This window comes from Corvus brachyrhynchos, unplaced genomic scaffold, assembly GCF_000691975.1.
Source record: "Corvus brachyrhynchos isolate BGI_N302 unplaced genomic scaffold, ASM69197v1 scaffold114, whole genome shotgun sequence".
Lineage (NCBI taxonomy): Eukaryota > Metazoa > Chordata > Aves > Passeriformes > Corvidae > Corvus > Corvus brachyrhynchos.
The window spans coordinates 5,449,184-5,471,672 of record NW_008238337.1 but is presented as its reverse complement, the minus strand read 5'-3'; the positions used below and the strand labels follow the sequence as shown (position 1 = coordinate 5,471,672).

The 22,489-nt window shown below is 49.5% G+C and overlaps 1 protein-coding gene across 1 annotated transcript in view; it reads left to right on the top strand.

Moving 5' to 3' along the window:
- Positions 1–20,319, top strand: part of TTC28 (tetratricopeptide repeat domain 28) — a 108,687-nt gene extending 88,368 nt beyond the window's left edge. The window contains 10 exon segments of the mRNA XM_008634083.2: positions 1–22; positions 4,007–4,151; positions 5,052–5,231; positions 6,303–7,023; positions 8,712–8,836; positions 9,885–10,116; positions 10,529–10,605; positions 13,517–13,646; positions 14,223–14,330; positions 14,813–20,319. The exon segment at positions 1–22 is cut by the window's left edge and continues 10 nt beyond it. Coding sequence (XP_008632305.1) covers positions 1–22; positions 4,007–4,151; positions 5,052–5,231; positions 6,303–7,023; positions 8,712–8,836; positions 9,885–10,116; positions 10,529–10,605; positions 13,517–13,646; positions 14,223–14,330; positions 14,813–16,434 — 3,362 coding nt within the window. The 3' untranslated portion in view covers positions 16,435–20,319.
- The last annotated feature ends 2,170 nt before the right edge of the window (positions 20,320–22,489 follow it).

The window sequence follows — 22,489 nt, the reverse complement described above, 5'->3', positions numbered from 1 at the left end:
GCAGGAACAACCTATTAAACAGGTGAGAATGCAGGACTGCTGTGGGGATCAGCAAGCAGGATACGTCTTGGTGATGGGCTTCTCTCTAAATCGCAAGTTTAGGTGCAGCCAGTGCCAGTGCTCAAGGGGAGAGCCAGCAAGGACTGGTTCCAGTTGTAACTGATGACTGTCCGAAGGAGCAGCTGTTCCAAATTTGCTCTTCTCCTGGCCAAGTGCTGATTTTGAGACTCCAAGCAGTTGCAGGGGAGCACTGTTTTGTCCCTGCTGTGTGTGAGATGTGGAACTTGGAGCTCTCTCCTGCACACTTGTTACGGAAATACATGTTTCTGTTTATCTCTGTCCCAATTAGCTGGGAATATGCTGCATTTCCAGAGGTACAGGACTGTACTAGCTGCAAGTCTCCACTCATTTTCTGCCTCTTAGAACTTGTTCTCAGCCTTTCACATGACTGTGCTGATTACGGCTTAGGGCAGCCATTTGGAAAGAAAATTGAAGACAGAATTTTTCCAGTGTGGCTGCGTGATGCAACCCAGGGTTTCTGACTGGATCTGTGGTTTATGAGCACAGGATACCCTAGGCCTTTCTCAGCTGGAAAAGCAAATGTGATCAGCCTGGAGTCTTGTGAGCCACCTCTGAAGCTTGTGAACTGTTGCAGCATCCCCATGGAACTGGGAGCTGCCTGCTGGCACCAGCAACTGGCCTGGTTTTCTTCTCAGAATCCACAAGCATATCTGTTCAAGCTGCTGCACTGATGAAGGACTATGAGTACTTGCCAGTTTTGGATCACACAGGCAGATCCCCAGAATTGCTGAGATATTTTGCTAGTTCATCAGGCTTAGAAAGACAGGAGATTGTCCCTCTGATTACAGGGGCAAATAGGATGTGATTCTGTTCCAGGGAATGCTAATCCTCAGGAACACTGCAGTGGCCAACCATGCAACATTTCTGTCTTTCTGCTTCACAGGAGCCACATATATTACTTTGAATCCAAACCTAGGAGCTTAGCTCAGGTGCCTTGTCAAGTAAGTAGTTTGCAGCTCTTAGGAGCAGCCCAGGGATGGGGCATCTTGGGCATTTAACTAAAAGCACCCTCAGAAGAGAATCAGGGGGAGCATTAGAAGCAGCTGTGTCTGTGATGTTCTTGCCACGAGCACTGAGGTGAAAAGATGAGGAGACACCTCTGGATGGCCTCCCTGCCTGCCCCTCTCCTTTTGCTGGTGGAGGGGGGGATGGTGGGGGGTCTGGGGATGGAGCTAAGACTGCCACATCTGTTTGCAGCTGGCTTGCTGAGCCCTGAATTCAGGGTACGTGCTTTTAAGCAGAGAATAGTATGATTTTTTGGCAGTTCTGCTTAGAAAAGCAAACTTGGAGGGTTGGCAGTTCACTTAGGGAACTTCTGAGAATAAATGGAGTTCGGAGGAGAAAGAAGCACTGAGGGAACACTGTGGTGATCTCAAGACTGGGCAAAGGCTGTCTGAGCTGAGGATGGCACTGGTACAGCCACCAAGATAGCCACAGTGGCTCGTGTCTTCTTTCAGCTTCTATTTTCTCTGCTCCTTAGGCAGGGCAAACTGGTCAGGGTCACTGAAGCCTTTTACTGTCCTCAGGGCCTGACAGCTTGCCCTGGAGAATCATACAACTGACCCTCTCAGTGGGGGCATCCCTTGGGGGCTGGGGAGTCCTTTCTGTGGTGGTTCTCTGCCATCCAGGATGCAGTGCTGCAGCTGCCGACATGCAGACCACCCTGGCAGAGAGTGCTGTGGGTGGGCTGTGGGTTTTTTGCAACCACTAGTGGGTTCTGGAGATACTTGTGGATCCTTGAAAAGATCCACAGGGAGCTCAGATCTGACTGTTCTCTGGAGCTTCCCACGGCTTTGTACAGTGTGTGTGTGTGTGTCAAAGGCCCTGAATGTGGATTTAGGGCTGTGTTTTCAGGAAGGAGTCTCTTTGAGGAAGGTTGGATGGGTATCCAGCTTCCCGAGGCTGTCAGACCCCTGCAGCACCAGGCCTCACTCCCAGCCCTCCCAATGGCTGTGCTTGGCCATGGGGAGTATTTGACTTGTCCAAAGTCCTAATTAGTGCCAAGGCAGGAGCAGCTCCGTGCTGGTTCTGCAATGAACCCCTCCTTCCTGCCTGGGCCCAGCCACTCATCCTCAGCAGGCAGAGCCAGCACCTGTGAGGCTGGTGGTGAGCCAGGTCAGTCTGACCCAAGGCTTGCACAACACAGCTTTCTCCCCTGTTCTCTGGGGCTTTGCTTTGTTCCTGCATCTCCAAGACAAAGGGAGGGAGCAGAGCTAAGCCCGGCTGTTTGTGCTGTTTCTCTGCTTGCTGCAGGCCAGGCTGCCTGTACAAAGGGTTATAAATCAGCAGCACTGCAGAGTCTGAGCAGAGGCTTCCAAATGAGAGATTTCACTGTTCAGACATCAGTGGATCCTCTGCATTGCAAGAGCAAAGGAGAAATCATCAGTGCACCTGGAGCCTTTTGTTGGCTTCTTTGGGAGGAAGGGATGGGCTGGCCAGGGCTCCTGGTCACCTCCACCTGCCACAAGAGATCTATCCATTCTCTCCTGTGGATTTGCTCACTCTTTGTATACACACACAGAGGCAGGAGATGTGAGAGATTTATGGTACTTCCTTGGTTTTGTTCTCATAAAAAGCAATCAGAGTGGTGAAGAAATAAATTTAGAGCTGCTTGGCTGGGAAACCCAAGATGCAGGAGGGCTTTGCTGGTTGGAGTAATCAAGCCCCTATTCCCTGCAGTAAATGAGTGTGTAACAATCGCTGAACGTGGGCTGTGGGGCTGGCAAGTGCTGCCTGCTGGCAACGAGCTGCTCAGGGAAGATCAGGGCACAAGGTCCTGAGGGAGGACTGGGGTATCCCTGCACAAATTTTCTTTCCTGATCTGATTTTAAAATCTGTGCTCCATAGAGCTGAACCCTGCCAAGCATGGTCGCTCAGTCGGGTGCTGCAGTGAGACAGGCAGATGGGTCTGAGGGGAGCACACAGTGCCAAGCCTGTTGCACAAATCCCCCAGATGAGTTTTCAGCAGCTCTAAGCAGCAGCATACTGGTACTGTCACTGGAATCTCTGGGTCAGAGAGCATGGGCAGTCAGACACCAGGCTTCTGTTGACATTCTGAGGTTATTCCTATGTGCCCATAAGATGGAAATTCCTTGTGGGTGGTAAGAGCATGTTTTTCTTCAGAGAACTATAGGTTTTAGGTGGGTCAGGAGGCTGATTGCAGCAGCTGAGGAGAGAAAGAGAGGGGAAAATGCAATTTTCTGAGCCTGTGTGTTGGTATGTGTCTCAAAGGGTTGAGGTATGTTCCAGGCCTCCCTACCTTTTCTTTGAGGTCCACCTGCTAAAACTTTCTGGAAAGTTACCCTTTCCACATAAAATGGTTGTTCATGGCCCCAAGCCAAGGGTAACATTCCTGGGGAGCACAGCTGCTGGACTTGTGAGCCTGGAATGGGGCAACTTCATTTCCTCAGCAGGGCAGTAACTTGTGGCTGCTGATGCCAGGAGATCGTGTGCAGAACTCTGTGTGAATATCAGAAATGGGCACCAGGTGTTGCCCAGCAGTGGCAGAAGTGCAGGCAGGATCTTGATACCTCATGGTTTGCCTGTTGTCACATTTCCTTGGGTATCACACTGGGGCAGTTGGTGCACAACCCAAGTGCAAATCCTCCTGTGACTGTGGTCAGTTGTCAGTGGGTCTCATGCCTGCCTGCACACAGCTGCAACTCTCAGGTGTGTAGGAGCAACTGGGAACAGCACTTCAGGCACTGGAGTGTTTAGAGAAACTCCCTAGCAATGTCATATGCTGTCTGCAGCTGATTCATCCTGCCATTAATGTCACTGTTCACTACAGTCCTCCCATGAACCATCTTACAGAGCAGAGTCCCCTGGATGACACGGCCCAGCTCCTGTCACTGTCAGAAGTCAGGGCAGCCACAGGGCAGCTCATATTCCTGCAGCTAACCTCTCCCTTGGCTTTTGTCCACAGGAGCTGCCAGAGCATGACCAGCCTGTTCAGCAGTACCATGTCTCCTGTTAAGGATGGAACATCATCACTTCCAAGGAGGCAGACTTCTTTCACCAAACCCCCACTCCGTGCTCTCTACGACTTGCTGATAGGACCCATGGAAGGAGTAAGCCTTTGGCACAGACACTTAGCAAAACCCTCTCGGTGTGGGAAAGCAAGAACAGCCAGCTTGGGGGTGGTTTCTGAAGCGTGGTATTTTCATAGAACAGTCTGGATTTGAAGGGGCCTTAGAGACCATCTAGAGTTGAGAATCTAGAGACAAGGATCTAGTCCTGCATACTTTTTTTTTTTTGTGGGCTTCCAGTGTTTAAGCTGGAGCAAATTTCAGTGCTTTGAAGTTACTCTTTCCTGGGGTGAAAACACTGTTTTTATGATACACCAGATTAGTAAATTTCCACGGTTACATCAGACCAGGAGCAGTTGCCACATTTTGTGTCCAGCTGCATGTTCCCTATTGACTAATAGCTCTGCTTCACTTCTCCATCCATAAGATGCTTTAGATCTTTTGGTGACTCTGGGTTGATGACTATGTCAAGTGTGTGGAAGTGCAGGCCATGGACACAATCTGTCTGTAGATTGTTCGCCCTTCAGAGGAAATGGCTATTTAGAAGTTCAATATCAGAAAGAATATTCTCTGGCAAAGCATAAGGTGATGACAATACTGACAAGATACAGGTGGTTGGAGTTAGCCAAGGTTTCAGGCTGGAGTGGAAGGAGCTGCAGTACCAGGCTGAGGCTGGGCCCCACATGGGCTGAGGCCAGGATGATGACCCAGACCATAAGGGTCAGTGTGCTCAGCGCTCACTCCTCTCAGTGGAGCTGGCTGGGCATAGGTGAGCAGCAGTCCAGCTGCACAGGACATGTGCTCATCTGTCACACAGAGTGGGGTTCTGATGTGGATGTTTCCAAACCTGACGTGGGGTCAGATTAGAGCCTGATGCTTGGGAAGTGCAGGTGGGGACACTGGTGGAGTGAAAGGTCCAGACTAATTCTCCTTTCTTTTCAGGGTTTGATGCATTCCAGTGGGCCTGTTGGCCGCCACCGTCAGCTGATCCTGGTTCTGGAGGGAGAACTGTACCTCATTCCTTTTGCTCTCCTGAAGGGCAGTTCCTCCAATGAGTACCTCTATGAGCGCTTCAGCCTCATTGCAGTGCCGTCCATCCAGTCACTGAATCCCAGCTCCAAGGTCTGACACTGCTTATGAAACCTCTCTCACCGAACCTCTCCTGTGGGTGCAGGTTCTGGTACATGCTCAGAAAGCAGCAGTTCTGTCCTGCTGTGCCAGACACGAGAACAGAAACCACAAACAGGCCACCCTGGGTCTGAGGAGCACGCTGAGCACCACAGCTCTGAAGTAGGTTCTGATGTAGTTCCTGCAGCACAGAATCACAGCCCCAGGCATGCCAGGAAGGACAAGGGGATTGGATCATTTGGATATCCTCCTCTAAAGGATTGCATGTGCTGGGTGTGGAACTACATGGCAGACTACAGAGATGTAGGTGTCTGTGATCTGTGCTGAGCTTCCTTGCCAAGCTGACTGTCCTGTCACATTGCTGGTATGTTCACCTCCATTTTAGTGTTCTGAGTGGGGAAGGCCACTAATGTCTCAGGACACCAAAGCTATGAGAGAAAGCAAATCCCATAGGTCAATCCATCAGAAGTATCTTGATGCTGAGGTCTGGCAGCAGCATTTCTAGTGCCCAGGTCTCCAGGAGAATGCACCAAGTCACGTCTGCTGTTGCTGAGCAGTGTTTTGCTGCACATCTTGGTTTGCCCTGGGTTACACATAGTCAGTGGAGCAGCAAAAGGGTCTGAACCTTGTCAGCATTACTGCTATTCCATTCAGTATCAGCTGCATGCAGCACCTTCTGCTGGCAGTGCTGACACTGATCTTGGAAATACAGGTGCGAGGAGCCACTTAGTGAGTGATTGCAGGTAGTGTTCCAGTAATGTGAGAGCCTGGAATCTTCTTTATGCTTTTAGCTCTGCTGCAGCCCTCAAAGGGACCTGGGCTATATCTGTTGCTTTCTGTTCTTACCCATCTGCTCACCCAAGATCTGGGGACAGAAGTTTTGACCAGACTCAAATGGAGGTGTTCCTTGGAATAGTTAAACAGAAGAAACTAAAGAAATGCAGTCTTCCTGTAATTATGACAACCAGACTTCTGTTTAGAGCAAAAGGGACAGGATATTTTATTGCCAGCACTATAAAAACTGTATCTTTGAACCCCATTTTCTCTTTCTCTTTCTCTGTGTAGTCCCATGTGAGGAAGAATACTCCTGCTTACTCCAGTTCTACCTCAATGGCAGCTGTTATAGGAAATCCCAAACTCCCTTCAGCAGTTATGGACAGGTGGCTGTGGGGACCTATGCCCTCTGCAGAAGAGGAAGCATATATGGTATCTGAGTTACTTGGCTGCCAGCCCCTAGTTGGCAGCTCATCAACAAAAGAGAGAGTCATGAGTGCCCTCACTCAGGCAGAATGTGTCCATTTTGCAACCCACGTCTCCTGGAAACTGGCTGCTTTGGTCCTGACACCCAACACTGACAGCAATCCAGCCAGCAGCAAGAGTTCTTTTGGGAACCCCTACACAATCCCAGAATCTCTTAGGATGCAGGATGATGCCAGTGATGTGGAGAGCATCTCGGACTGCCCTCCTCTTCAGGAGTTCCTGCTTACAGCAGCTGATGTGCTGGATCTGCGTCTTCCTGTCAAGCTAGTGGTTCTTGGCTCTTACCAAGAGTCCAACAGCAAAGTCACTTCTGATGGAGTCATTGGCTTGACAAGAGCATTCCTGGCTGCTGGGGCTCAATGTGTCCTTGTGTCACTCTGGCCCATTCCTGTGGCTGCTTCCAAAATGTTTGTGCACGCCTTCTATTCCTCTCTGTTAAACGGGATGAAAGCCAGTGCAGCCCTTGGAGAAGCGATGAAAACCGTGCAGAGCAGCAAGCAGTTCTCCCATCCAGCCAACTGGGCAGGTAGGAACAGTCTTCTTCTGGACAAATGAGATGTGGTTTCTAGGGAACTGCCAAACTGTATGAGCAAAGCAAGGAGCGGTGCTGGCAGGTAATTGGGAGCAGCATGTGCCCTGTGCTTTCCCGGAATTCAGCCCCTGTGTCTCAGACCCCGATTCAGCTGAGTGTGGCTGAATGTCAGTGTTGTGGGACTCACTGGCATTTCACTGTGCACAGTAGGTGGGTATGGATTGGGTATAATTGGAAGCAGTTGTGAGGTGAAGTGTGTCTCATGACTGGAAAGAAGTAAAGTGCAGTGCAACTCATTCTCTATGTTTGAAATCTCCAGGCTCACGCTTCCTGTGTCCTTGGGATGGAATCAGCTGGAGCACACATACAGGAGAATTCCATGGAGAATTTAGTGGCACTTCCAACTGGAGGCAGGAGTAGTGCTGCTAGAAGCAGGAGCAGCAAGTAGCTGTGATTTCTGTGACATAAACCTTGTAGGGCTTATTCTTTTGTTCTTTTTAGGAGAAAGGTTTCCCTTGCTTCCATTGGGAATGTCTCAGCAGTGTCAGCTCCCTGTGCAGTGCTAGTGCTTGCTCCCTCTCAATTAGGATCTATACATTGAGATTTGGAATGGCAAAGGCTTGGAGTTCAGCAGTGCTGTTACAGGGATATGTACAGATAACCTAGTTTTTCTTCCTGGCACGAGGCCCAGTTTTTGAAAGCTGCAGGCGTTCCCCAAATTGATTTTGCACAGGCAGCAGAACCATGTTATTTAGCTCAGGAAACTGTGGTGAATATGGCTCTGGTGTGAACTGCACGTGGCTGGAGGAGTGAGAACTTGTTAAAATGAGTCAGGCTGACAGTGATTTCAGGCACGTTGACTCCAGCATTAGGATGTGGTTCAGGTAGTACCAGGTGTGAGCTGAGTTCAGGTTACAGTCCACAGTTCAGCTGGGATTTTATTTTCCTTCCAAGATTTTTCTGTCTCAAAAGAAAAGAGCACTAAAAAGCCCCAGAAGTGACCACTTCCTAGGCAAAAAAGAATGAGTATGAACATGGTGCTTGGCATTGCCAGCAAGCAGAGACTTTCAGCTGCTCGGGCTGTCGCAGTACTGCCCCTTCCATGGTACTGTGCAAGTTCATCACACACAGTCCCTGACTTCCACCGCTGACCCTTGGCACTGAGTCTTGGACAGAGCGCCAGAGCCAGGAGTAGCTGCATCCTTGCTGTGGGAATGAGAAGGGAAATGTAGAGCTCTTTGTGCTGACATCTGGGGAGTCTGGCATTGAATGGTGCATGAGCCAGGACAGGTTTCTGACCAGGACAGTGAAAACTTTTCATTTTCTCAGTTCTGTTCTACAACCACTGTTGGCATGTGTTGATTTCTGTGGCTGTAGAGGAGACCTGGAACATGCCTGGACAAGTTTAGCTGCAATCCAGTGGTTTTCTGCTTGCTTGCACAGGAAGATGCGATTGATTTAATAGCAGGGGACGGTAAGAAGTATCTAGAAACTTTCTGGAAGTTCAGTCTGCACCACTGGGCAGGGCAGGGAGTGGGCAGCTGCTCTGGGAAGAGAATGTCCCTGTGCAGGGTGCAGTGAACCGTCGTTCACTAGTCTTGAGGGCAGAGGACATCTGTGTCTGGTTTGAACATTTTCTATAACAACAGGAGATTGACTGTCTCTCATTCTGAATCCTGTAGGTTTCATGCTTATTGGGAGTGATATGAAGCTGAACAGCCCTTCTTCGCTGGTAGGACAGGCCCTGACTGAGATCCTGCAGCACCCTGAAAGGGCCCGGGATGCTCTGCGTGTCCTGCTTCATCTGGTAAGGGAAAGGAAGCGCTGTCACAGCCATGAGGGGCACTGCAGCCCATCTAGTCCTGAGACACCCTCATCTGTGGACATGAGTGGAACCATGAGTGGAGCAGCAGCACCCTGATGTGCAGCCACTCCCACTTGAAAAAATATATGTGTGCCTTCATCCCCTCTCCCCTGCCACGATGTAGCCTCTTGCAAAGCTCTGGGTCGGTGTGGAAAGACTGGGACACCTAAGGAAGTGTTGAGTGCAAAAAGAGGCAAAGTAAGCAAAATCTTAGATTGTATTGTGACAGAATCCTCCCCAGACCCATCTGGTTTGCATTAGCTGTTGAATTGGGTTTCTGCTTAAGAGGTAAGTATTGGGATTAATTGTTTATACAGGGAAATAGCTACGAACATGGCAGTCATGGAAACACAGAGCACAGTCACTGCTGTCTCTGCAGATCTGGAAGATAAGAGGCCCTTCTGTCCCCATCTGTGCCACCAGTCTGTCTTGGGGAACAGTGGGACTGGAGCCAACTGCCAGGTGGCTGGAATGATCGCTCATGACTTCTAATACTTTTCTTCCCAATGCATCATCTGTGGTCTCACAGGAGTGTGAAGTACCCATAGAATGATGGAAACCTGTGAATGTTGCTGGTCTTCCCAGTTGCTGGGTTTGTGGACATTCATCTCTCTTTCCTGTTTGCCGTGTGGCTGCACGTTCTTTGTCTGGTAATAAGCAGGCTGGAACCCCAAGGTGAGTCATCTTTTGGGGAGAAATGCAGCTGCCAGGCTGACAGGAAACTATCCCAAACAACCTGCTACTTTGTTTCCCTGTGGCATTATTGTTCCCAGAGTCGCAGAGAACACTGACACTCATCCCTGTGATGTTACAACTGTGGATGCTGAGTTACTGGAGCTTTTGTTTTCAAGGCACTAATGTCGTCCTGTGTGAGACAGGCCAGGATCAACCTTGGATTTGCTGACCCCAGCCTGCTGTTCCAGCCTCTTGGTGTAAAAAGAAGCAGTCAGCAACAATATCTTGTACAATAAGCGATGTCATTTCCCCACAGGTGGAGAAATCATTGCAGCGAATCCAGAACGGGCAGCACAACTCCATGTACACCTCCCAGCAGAGTGTGGAGAATAAAGTTGGTGGCATTCCAGGCTGGCAGGCGCTCCTCACGGCGGTGGGATTTCGGTTGGACCCGCCTGCCAGTGGCCTCCCAGCAGCAGTGTTCTTCCCAACCTCAGACCCTGGGGACCGGCTGCAGCAGTGCAGCACCACCATCCAGTCCCTCCTAGGTGAGAGGAGGCAGCTGTGGCAGCTGCCCTGACATCAGCCTTTCCCACCTTTCTGTGATGTCAGCATGTGAAACAGGGATGTTTTACGTCAATGAAATCAATGTATTGGACTGGGAAGAAGTTCTAAAAGTAAATGTTAACTGAAAATTTTGTCACAGATGAGAATCATTTGCTACTGGGTCAAGTAAGCATGATGTGACTGTTGCTCTCTCCCAGCTCTCAGTCAGGAAACCTGTCATCAGATGCAAAGTGGGAAGACCTTTTGCTTTCTGGAAATTGCTGCTGCTTCCAGAGCTGTCCAGTGATGTGGGGGAGAGGTTTTAGGAATTAGCCGAGTGTGTGTTCTGTTCAGGTTTGTTGCATTTCTTGCAGTCAAGAAACAGATACAGATGTTTCTGCTGATGTTTTTCAGGTTTGCCTAACCCTGCACTTCAGGCACTTTGTAAACTTATCACAGCTTCAGAAACAGGAGAGCAGCTTATCAACAGGGTGAGTTGGGAGGTTTTCCTCCAGTACCAGGTTCCAAATGGCTCTTCCCAGGTCAGTAAATTCAGAAATACACAGAACGGTTGATGCCCTGGTTTATCAACCCAGAGCTTGCTAGGAGACTTGAAGGTTGAAATTCTGAACTTGCCTGTTTGTGTGAATGAAAGTGTGTGTCCAGAAGGAAAACATGCAGGTGGGTTACTGGGCTGCGTGGCCCTGGGACTCCCCGTTCAGTGACAAGTGAAAGGATGATCCCTACAGCAGTGTGGGCAAATTCAGTAACAGGCCCCTAATTGCTGTTTGGCCATGCTGCCTAGGGCCCACGTTGGCTGCTCTTTGTCTGCTGTATTTACTGAAGTCCCAAGGTATGGCTGACTTTGGACAACGCAAGGTCTGCCAGAAAACTCACTGAGCCTGTGCTGCTCCTGTGTGTGCTCACAGCTCTGCAGAAAGGATTTCTGGTCTTTAGGAGAAGGGCAGTGCTATCTATGGTGATGGGACTTCTCCCTGCTCCCCTCAACCTCCTTCACACTCTTCCCTCTCCCCAGTCTCTGGAGCATGCCTGGCCTAACCTGACCTTTCTCTGCGCCACCAGCCTGGCTGCTTTCCATTCCATGGTTCTTACTGTCCTGAGTGCTCCTGTAATGAGGTTTCTCTTCATCACTTGCCTGCTTTAGTACATGGACACACACACAGGGAATGGGCCAATATCTCACTGTCTTTCCCCTTTCCCCATGCAGAAGCATTCCAGGCAATACTGTGGTGGGGAGCTGGGACTGGCTCTGTGTGGTGTTGGGCTGCCTTTCCTTCGGTCACATGGAGTCTGCACAAAAAGCCAGACAAGAGCCCCAGCTTCTCTGTTACCCACTGAGTGGCTCTGGCAGCCCGCTAGGATGAGTCTGCTCCAAGGAAAGGGTTCCTGTTAGGATCCTGTTAGGATCTGCAGCAGAGTATGAGATATTTCCAATGACCTTGGTGACCAGTGTCCTTGGTGGCGTTTGCCTCTTGCCTTGGCTCTCATCAGTGCCTGAGATGTGTGTGGTTAACTGTGGGGTTATCTCCCTAATGGCCACCCAAGGGAGGCCAGCTCTGAGAGGTGTGAGGAGGAGAGGGCAGCATTCCCATGGCTCAAAATGCCTTGGAGTGCTAATGAGGTGGCTTCATGATTGCTGCCCTGCCTCAGATAATTAAATTATCCAAGGAAAAACATTCAGCTGGCTGTGCACAAGTAACAAAAGACACGCTCACCCTTTCCTCACTGCCCCATAGAGTAAATACTGGCAGGGATATTGCACTGGGTTTGCAGATGTTCTTCCATAGCCCAGACCCCTGGCAGAATTCCCTTTTGCACCAGTCTATCCTGTTCCATGTTGGTTTTCAGCTCAGCTCTCCCCTCCTCTGTGGTTATTGCTTTTTTCCTCTCCTGCCTCTCGGCAGTCACGGTGCGAGCAGCTGGGGCTCTGCCTGTCCCAGAGGAAAGCAGACTTTGTTCCAGACAGAAGCAGGATGTCAGACATTTCGGTCAGTGGGTGCTGCTCGTTGGTTTTCCCAAGTGGGTGACCGGCATCATAGGGGAGCAGGTGCTCTTGGCATTAGTGAAGCAGCAAGGTGGGAGCCTGAGCAGCTGCACTGGATAGAAAATGCTTATTTTGAGTGTAAAAGAGAAGGCAGGAGCCACAAAAGAGAGAACTTGAGACTACTGCATGTGCAAGGAAAAGTTAGGGATTGCTGACTGCATTGAGCGCCAGTACTGTGTCCCAGAGGAAACAAGAGAAGGGCTGTTTTATGTTCAGCCTCCTGCCAGAGTGTGGGTTGGCCTGAGTGTCTGCCTGCTAAGTGTCTGAGCTGTCATGAGCTGGGCACTCCCAGATTCCAGCTGCCTGTTCCCATGCTGTTGGATTCACAGCTCAGGCCGTTCCCATTGCTCCCTTCTTTCTCTGGACAGAGCATCTTGCGGTCAGGGTGCTGGTTCCCACACAGATATGTCCCTGCAAGGTTCCTCAGCACAGGCACTTTGCAGCACAGAGTAACCCATGTTCTTTTCTCCTCTTTTCCTTCCTTGTTACCTGCTGCCCGAAGGCTGTTAAAAATGTGGTGGGAATGGTGAGTATGATGTGCACGGGGATGACACTGCGGTGCAGGGTGACGTGCCGGGGTCACTGCAGACCCATGCCCTGTGCTGCAACGTGTCTGCACCCGCTCTCAGGCCTGGGATTTGCTCCACAGAGCTACTGTGGAAAAAGGCCTGTGTAAGCTTTTGTGGGTTGTGAGAGATGGGTGGTCCTGAGGTTAGCTGGCCCCTGATTAATGGCTTTCCATCATCGCTCCCCTGGCTGTGTTGGTGAATTACACGGGATCCTGGCATCTTAATTTGTGTCAGATCTTCATAAACACATTTTCTCTCTAGCTTTTGCTACTCCTGTCCCTTGGGCACAGTTGAGAAACTTCTTTCCTGGAGGCCGTGGAGATATTAGGAAAGTCTTCCATGGTTTCATATGACTTGTTCTGCCCAGTTAATGAGTTTCTTAGGATTTGTATAAGGAGTATGGCTCAGTCATGGAATGGGCTTTGGTATATTACTGTGAGCAGCCCCAGAGTATCTCTTTCCTTTTCTTTACCTTCACAGATGTTCCTGCTGTGCTTCCTTCTTGCTCAGTTTCCACTGGCCACCCCCCAGCCCTCACCCCTGGTCTGTCCCTGCCTTTGCTGCTGTTCCAGTCTGTCTGATGTTGCTGTCCCTGAACTGTCCTTCTTCCCAGACCTTCCCATCTCACTGCTCTGTTCAGGAGCAGCAGCTGAACTGGGTGTCCAGGGAAAGGGTGTCCAGGGAAATGGCGTTGCCTTATCTGTGTCTGTAAGAGAAGCAGTGATGTGAGTTGTAAGGAATGGCTAATGTTTGTATTGCTGTCTTCAGCTGCATCAAGTCCTGGTTCAACTTCAGGCAGGCGAGAAGGAGCAAGATTTCCCCTCTGCACCAATCCAGGTCTCCATCAGTGTCCAGCTCTGGAGGCTGCCTGGCTGTCATGAGTTTCTGGCAGCTCTAGGTAGGAAAACACTTCTTCCTGTTGTCTCTCTAAACCCACTGTTGGTGTCTCATGTGGGGGCTTGAAGCAGTGATGAAACTCATAGCTTCACTTTTGTCTGCCTCCTGCAGCCCAGCCTGCATTTGCCAAATTCCAAGGACTGTTCAGCTCCATTTCTGTGAGAAAACGTGGAATTAATAGTAAATGGTTTGGCATGTAGAACCCTGTCCCCTGAGATGTGTTTGGTACATCATTCCCCGGGTTTGGCATGTAGAACCCTGTCCCCTGAGATGTCTTTGGTATATCATTCCCCAACAACTCCAGATAATTTGCAGCTAAGGAAGTGTTGACAGGAGTGATTTGTTAATGAGTGTCTGTGTTCCCAGTCCAGCACCACAAAGCTCCCAACACCTGGAGAAGGTGTGCTAAACAGTAATAAATAACAGACAACAAACTGCACTGAGAGATGTCGTCATCCTTCCACGGGTGCTGCAGGCTGTCATACCTCTCTGTTCTGTGTTATAAATGAGATTGCTTTTACTTGAGACAGAGGGTCTTCCTGTGAGCTGTGATTTTCTGTTCCATGTCCCACTACAGGTTTTGACCTTTGTGAAGTTGGCCAAGAGGAGGTCATTCTGAAAACTGGGAAACAAGCTACCAGGAGGACCATGCACTTTGCTCTACAATCCTTGCTGGCACTTTTTGGTAAAGCTGCTTAGAGTAGTTTTTGCTCTTGTGTCATCTAATGATTTGATCAGAATGGCTTCTGCTGAAATCTCACACTTGCACCTTTGCAGAGGTCACACATCGCACCCGTGTCACACAGACCAAATGTGATCAGACACTGGAGCAAATGTTGGTTTTGTATGGGAAAGACTCATCTGAGCAGAAGCTGGAGTTAGAGTCCAGCAGCTGGAGGACATATAACTCATTCTTGGTTTTGAGATATAAAATGATAATGAGCTGACAACTTCCATCTAGGATTCATGGACAGAGGTTCTTGCCTGGGCTGTGCACTTCTTTTTCCTTACCTAAGTAGTAGTTGGTTGTTCTGTGGTAGCATAGGGCCTGAGGGCATGTTTTGTAGCATTTTCTCTTCATTCTGATAGAATGTTACCTGGTTTTATTTGATTTTTATGTTTTATCTCGGGGCATGTTTGTACATACTATTGTCTTTTCTTTTTTAGATTCTACAGAGCTGCCCAAGCGCCTTAGCCTGGACAGTTCCTCATCACTGGAGTCACTGGCTTCTGCTCAGTCTGTTTCCAACCCTGTACCCCAGTATCAAAACCCTCCATTCTCTCCTACCTGTCCAGAAGGCATTGCCTCAGATGCCATTTCTGTGTACAGCCTGAGCTCCATTGCTTCTTCCATGAGCTTTGTTTCCAAGCCAGAAAACATGCTGGATGGGGCAGGACCCAGAGGACGCCAGGATTATGAGAGGCCCAAGAATATCTATCCACACAGGTCTGCAGCTCAGAGCCAGCTGTCACCACAAGCCACTGCAGCCAGCAAAGATGAGGAAGAGTATGAAGGTTTCTCTATAATCAGCAACGAGCCTTTGGCCAATTACCAAGAAAACACAAAACCAGGGTTTTCCCCTGATCACAAACAGCCCAAAACTAGTCAGAATGGAGGCATTAAAGTGTCCGTCAACTCCAAAGGGAGCATAAGTACTCCAAATTCTCCTGTTAAAATGACTCTCATCCCCAGCCCAAATTCACCTTTCCAAAAAGTTGGGAAACTTGCAAGTTCTGATACTGGGGAATCTGACCAGTCTAGCACTGAGACTGACAGCACCGTCAAATCCCAGGAGGACAGTAATCCAAAGCTTGATCCGCAAGAGTTGGCCCAAAAAATTCTGGAGGAAACTCAGAGTCACCTCATTGCTGTTGAACGTCTTCAGAGAAGCAGCAGCCAGATCAGCAAGAGCAACAGTTCGGACGATGGGGCTCCCAGCCCGGCCGGCGTGTCCGCGTTCCGCTCCTCGGAGACCAGCGCCTTCAGCCGGCCCGTCAGCTCCAGCCACAGGAATCAATCTTCACCTCTTGCAATTAAACCAAAGCCTCCAACGAGGAGTTCATCCCTTCAGAAGGTGAGCTCTGGCTATAACAGCCCCACAACATCGGAGATGTCAAACAGAGAAGGCACAGGCCAGTACAGTGGGCAGCCATCTCCAGGTTGTGATTCACATGGGTCGCTAACTGAGCAGCCTCCCTTTAAACTCAAGTACCCCAGCTCTCCTTATAGTGCTCATATTTCTAAATCACCCAGAAATATCTCTCCCAGCTCAGGGCATCAGTCTCCTGGTGGCAGCACTCCATCTCCTGCTCTTTCTTATTCCTCAGCTGGTTCTGCTCGCTCAAGCCCAGCTGATGCCCCAGACATAGACAAATTAAAATTGGCTGCCATCGATGAGAAAGTGCAAGCGATTCACAACTTAAAGATGTTCTGGCAAAGCACTCCCCACCACTCCACTGGCCCAATAAAGATTCTCCGAGGAGCTCCTGGAACAATGACTTCTAAGAAAGATGTCCTCAGCTTGCTCAATTTATCTCCACGGCACAGCAAAGAAGAAAGTGCAGAGAAGCTGGAACTGAAGGACCTGTCTATTGGGCAACACCTTGCTGCTTCGCCACAGAAGATCCCTCCAAATGGACACAGACGCCCTGAAACCACAAATGCCATGACATCAGCTCATTCCTCACCTGGCAATACTCTGGGAGCCGTGCGTCCCCTGAGACTGCCAGCTGGTAATGGGTATAAATTTTTGTCACCAGGAAGATTTTTCCCTTCCTCCAAATGTTGAAATGTCCCAAGTACCAGCTGATGGCTTACAGTCTTGTTAAAGTATTTGCTTCTGCCCACTTGCCTTTACAAAAACAGAACCAGTAGCTAAGCAGCCGTGGTCATGCCCTCAGCTGGCAGTGCCCAGGGATGGGACAGGCTGGCCTGCTGTCACTGTGGGGGCACACGGCCTCACACACATGGGTTTTTGTTTCCCTTATCAGAACCTTGGCCAGACTCGCCTTATAACAGGTTCTTTGTAGTATTCAGTATTTGCAGCAGCAGGTGCAAAGCATCTGGTTGTCTGTTCATTAAATACTGGCTTTTAAGCCACCTCCTTGTATTTCTTAACCAGAAGTTTTACAGCTGGCTTTTTATACAGAAATTATACATATCAGGGGTTGGAGAGGAAAGGGAGAGGAGGCAGAACATTCCTGTGTACCACAAAGAACATATGTACAAGTCTCTGCCTGGAGAAAGATGAGCCATTTACTGGACTGCTTTCAAAGGCTGACAGAGGAGAAGACCACATGCCTCTAGATACCTCTGCCAGGTTGGCCAAACCAGAAACTGCTGTCAGTAAAACTCCATAGCAGCAGGATCTGGCAGTTCTGTTGCATCATTTAGAGGCTGGTGAAACAAAGACAAGAGGAGAGAGGTGCCCCATTCTAAAATATGCATCTCAGGTAACTTTTCTGGATGGAAACCCCTCAGATGAGATTTTGCTGGTTGGTCTGCTCAGAGGAAATGTTTGGGGCCTAAAAAACCAGGTGAGCCTGAGTGTGAGGTAGTGAGTGTGTGTCAGAGAGACAAGTTCTGGTTTTGTTGAGGGCTCTGGTCTCTCTGGCACACCACATTGTGAAGGTGAACTTTTTATCCTGGAAAGTATTTGGGCAGTACTTAAGTCTCTGTCGGCTCAGTGGGCACAGAAAAGGATCACAGATGCTGCAGCTCAGAACGTTATTTTGCAGTTCCATGACAGGCAAGAATGTGACATCAGTGTGTGTGATTCAGACATCACCTGACCAAAAAAATCCCTCCTTGATCCTGCTAAATCATTGCCAGGGCTCAGTGCAGGCAGGTCTGCAAACCTTTTCCCTGCTGTGGAGGCAGGTTTCCTTCGGAGCAGGTGTGGAAACAAGTTTCCTTTGGAGCAGGTGTACCAGTGGAAGCAGCTGTTGGTGCAGCTGGAGCCAGAACGCGAGGCAGCAAGCGGAGGGGCTGGATGCAGAACCCGAGTGCCCTCTGACGTGTGGAGGAAAGGGGACCAAGAGCACCCCCAGGGTGATGTGTACAGTCAGCTTCCCTAGGCTAGGTGGGGTTTAGGAGTTAGGGGTCAGGCTGGAGATGGTTTCTAAGTGGCTGTGCAATGCAGTGATGTGATCAGGATCCCAGTGATCGTTTACATGCGCTGAAGCCGTGGGCGTGCGGCAGCATCAGCCCCGCCACGTGAGCTCAGATCCACGCAAGGTATTCACAGGCCATGGGCTATGAAGTCAGAGCACTGGATCACCAAGGCTTTTGGTGTCTATTCTGCACTCCCAGGATTGGCTGAGTGACTGAAGGCTAATCACTTCACCTCTCCGTGCCTCGTCTTCCCTTTCTATCTAAATGGGGATAGTAATACTTACCTACCTACCTCACAGAGGTGTTGTGAGGCTGAATACATTAGGCCCTGAGTTTTAGCTGGATCTTAAGTCAACTTCCAGCCTTGCAGCTGAATGGAGAGTGCAGGTGGCTCTGTGGACGTACCAGAGGTATGTTGCTGATGCAGAGAATTGTGTACTTAGCATGGCTGGATGCTCTTGTTGCAAACACGGATCTGATACTTGGAGATTTTCTTAGGGATCTTGGAGGAGAAGCATGATAGCAGGGCAGAGAATTCAGTTCTGATATGGAAACATGAAATTGCTTAGGCTCAGCTCACAGCATAATCAGATGCTTGCTGTGAGAATATTCTGGAATCTGCTGGTTTCTGGAGAATGTTTTCCTTTTTATTGTTTCAAGAAATGAACACAAGCACTAAAGGCAAAGGATATTGGGCTGGGTTGTTAACAGCCAGCTAACGAGGGGGGATCACCAAAGTTTTCAGTGCAGAGAGAAAGAGTAGTTACCTACTCATACACAATGTAGCAGAACAGTTGAGTCAATCTGTTCAACTCATTATGGTGCAAGTTATTTGTCTGTACATGACATCTTCCTGTGATGGTTTGGTGCTAAACATCACCTTTGTGTCATTTGGCAGGAAAAATTAGACTAGTGGGCCAAAATGAGTCAGCACAGCATCTGCCCCTTGTGGAGACAGTGATGCTGTTGATCATGCCACTTGCTGTGGTCACAGGACTGCTGAGAGGCTTCGTGTGACCTGCTCTGTTTCTAACCAGCATAAACTTCTTGAAACGACATCCCAGGAACACCCAGGATGGAAGTGGGCAGCTTTTTGTTTATAGCAACAGCAAATACTCCCTGTAGTGCTGCATAACATGCCAGAAATAAGCCTCTTTGTTGTAGTTTACTTCCATAACTAAAGGATCTTTTAACCTGTAGAAATTCTATGCTGCCATTTTGTTACAACCCATTTCTGTGCTCCAGCAGGTTTCATGCTGGCTTAAAGCTTTCAGACAGAGCTAAATCGGGGTGGGGGGTGCGGGGAAGTGGTTCTTCTGTTGTTGTTTTTAAGGAGGGGGGAGCATTAGAAGCAGGGAAGGGTTTGGATGTAGAGAAAGTTCAGTATTTGGGAATTTGATGTTGTATAAATATGGAAGGTGAGTGTCACTAGAACAAGTCTTTTGGGAAATAGGTCTCCGTTGACTTGGCACAGGTCACTTCCATTGGCTTGCCGGGAGCCATGAAATGCATGCTTACTCGTGGCTGGGAGACACTGCACACCTTGTCCCTCACTCCTCCACCTCCTGAATGAGAAACAACCCCTTTGTGAGGAAAAGAGTTTTATCAGGTTTGCCCAATATGTGGAGAAATTCAGGAAATGAAAATCACACGTTTCCATTTGCTGTTAGAATTCCTTCTGTGGGTTTAATGCATTTGTCGTTGTTGTATTTGTGCATGGTACAAGTGACAACACTGCGTAATACAGTGAGCAATAACAATTAGGTATTAACCACTTTCACATTAAACCTGCCACATGCAACCATTCCCCAGGGCCATAGAATGTTTTGGTTTTGCCCTGTACGTTTTACTGTGTGAGATTTCAGATTTTTTTATTGACTGTCTTTAGCTCCAGCTAAATGGGAACAGTAAACAACCCCTGTGATCAAAATCTAGTTTAATTTGATTTTGTTGGTTAGCCTGTACCTCTGGCCTGATAATTGGTTTTCCTTCTCTTTAATCATACCTTACTGAAACAAGGAAGAAAACATTGAGGGGGTGCTACACCCACGCATATCACTCTAGGCCATATTTTCTTTCATTAGGGCAAGCTCGTTCTGTGAACATCTCTTCCAAGTTGCAGAACAGATCCAGGGGCACAGAGGTGTCTGTGAATCTGTCAGGAAGCACTGGTAGTTTCAGCTGGATGGTGATAAAGGGTTTGAGCAGTTTCGGGTTCATTGCATTGCCATGCTGCCCAGCAGGGCTGCACGGGTGTGTGGACACTCGTCCCCTCAGCTGCAGAAGAGCGCTGGAGACAGTGACCCAGAGAGGATGGTCAGCAGAGGCTTCCCAGCAGCAGCCCTTCAGCACTCGCTCTCCCTATGTGCAGTGTTAGCCATGTTTGGCCTCTATGGACTTTCTTTGTAAATTAAAACTCTGTTTCCAGACAGCATTAAACTTTTTATATTATGAAATTTACCATGTAAAAAGATTTTCATATTTTTATTGAAATTGCTAAGGCATTTGGCCTTTCTTCTTTGTGATTTCCGTGTCTATTAAAGCATGAGTTCTCTCAGTGCCTCAGTCTCTTGATCTGGAAGGATGTTGGGGAAGGGTGTTTGTTGGCTCACCGCTCTCTGCCGACGCCCAGCTCCCTCTGGAACTTTCCTCTCCTTCTTGTGCAGTGTAGTCTTCCTGTTACTAGTGCTCACTGGAAATTGCTTTTCCTTTTCCTGACAGGTGGTGGGAGAAGCAGTATTTCCTCGAATCTCTCTCGTAGTCAGCAGCAAAAGGACACGCAGGGCTGGGAGGAGCTCTGAGGTTCACCCAGCTCCCTCCGGTGGGAGAAGCCAGTGCTAAAGGGAGGAGACACTCTCCCCATACCAACACCAGCTGGAACTTGATGAGTTAAACCTTCCTTCTGCCCCCATGTGAAAGGCGCCCTTGTACTTAGGGGAAGTGCTGGAGACACATGAAACTAAACACACAAAGCTATAGTGGGGCCACAGGACCTTGGCACACTCAGCCTCTGGGAGCAGCCAGGAGCCACTGGCAGTGCTGGTTCTGCCACAGGCTGAGGCTGGGCTGGAGCCCTGCCCTGAGGAGCAGCTCCTGGGGAAGCATTCCCTCCACGAGTGGGGCTGTGGTGGAGCTGGGCTCAAGTGGTTTGTGTGTCCCGGGTCTGGAGTCAGCGGGATGTGGCTACTCGGTGATGGTGTCGTGTGTGGCAGGATGCAGCTGTAGACAGAGGGTTTGGGGTGAGCACACACGAGACAAGTGTTGTCCATATGGGGAAGGAGCAGCAGCAGGGACTGCACGCTGCCAGCGTTTTAAAAAACCAAATAAAGGAAAACCCTGAATGCTTGGGGAAACAGAGATTTACAACCCCCTCCCACTGTGCCCCAGCACGGCCCTGATCACTGCTGTGCCTCACGGCCAGAGCCAGTACAGGCCTGAGTCACCGTTCAAGAACTTCCATGGAAATATGTGTCCATAGGAAGAGCCTGCCGAGGGTTTTCCTTACAGCCATTGGTGTGGGGGAGGAGTGTTTGGCAACACTGAATTTTATCTGGATTTCTGCTCTCCTTTGTGTAAACGTCTCATTAGCTCTGGCTCCTGGCAAAGGAAATGTGGGGGATGGCTTCTCCAGAAAGGGGAGCCAGGGGGCTGCAGAGAGGGTCACAAGTCACCTCTGGGGAAAAGGATGTGCCATGGGAACACAAGTGTGGAGCTTGTGGTTGTTTTTTTCTTGGCAGTTTACCTGGTTTTACGTTTGTATGTGCATTTCAAACAGAGGGAAAGCAAAAGTCTGCATGGCTGTGGAAAATGGGGAAAAAATGAAAGCGAATGCTCAGGAACTAGAAAGCAAATCAATATATTTAGAATACATTATTTTAAGTAAATCCTGTAGCTTTACCTGAATTACAATTTTTAAGAACCTCAAAGTGGAAGTATGTTCCCTGGCTGCTTTGTTCTTAGGGCAACATTTTGCCACAGGATAACTTAAATCGCTGTGGAAACCAGGATAAAGCCAAATTCAACACACAGAACATGCCTTGGGTGGTCCCATCCTCCTGCCCCTCAACCAGGAGCCTCGGGAGAACTTGTCCCTGCCAACTGGCTGCTGTCACTGCCCCAGCACCGAGGTACCGCTGGAATTCCTCTCCTCCAGAAGCGGTGTTCCAAGTTCCTCACAGCCTGGAAGGGCTCTACTTGGGGCTGATTTCAGTCTTCTTTCAATGTTGCTGAGCTTTTAGACCTGCAGACTCCTTTCATTTTGTATTTTTTAATGCCAGCTGAAGGTCGAAGCCCCAGCATGGCCGTACCTTGTGTGGTCGTTACTTATTCCTGTCGTCCTTCTTGTGACTGCGAGGGAGGCGAACAGAAATTCTCACAAGAGGGCGGCATTGGCCGCGGAAACCGAGTCCGCTACAGCTTCGGTGTGGTTTCATTTGCGTGGCAGTACAGGGGCACTCCAGAGTTAACAGGGACCCGCGGGTAAAGGATTTTGCTCGCAACAGATTGCAAAAAGGAATTTTAGCTTCCCCCCGCGTGACAGAGGCAGAGGCAGTGTCCGGCAGAGCGATGGTGCCCGGTGCTCGGTGTGAGAGCGGGGAAAGGCCGTGGGGGACAGCGGGACCCAAGGCAGGGACCCGGGCTTCCCGAAATTCATCAGCACTGCAGCTTCTCACTTCCCACACGCTGGGAAGGCGCTGGGGTGACCCCATTCGGCAGCGGCGCCGGTCAAA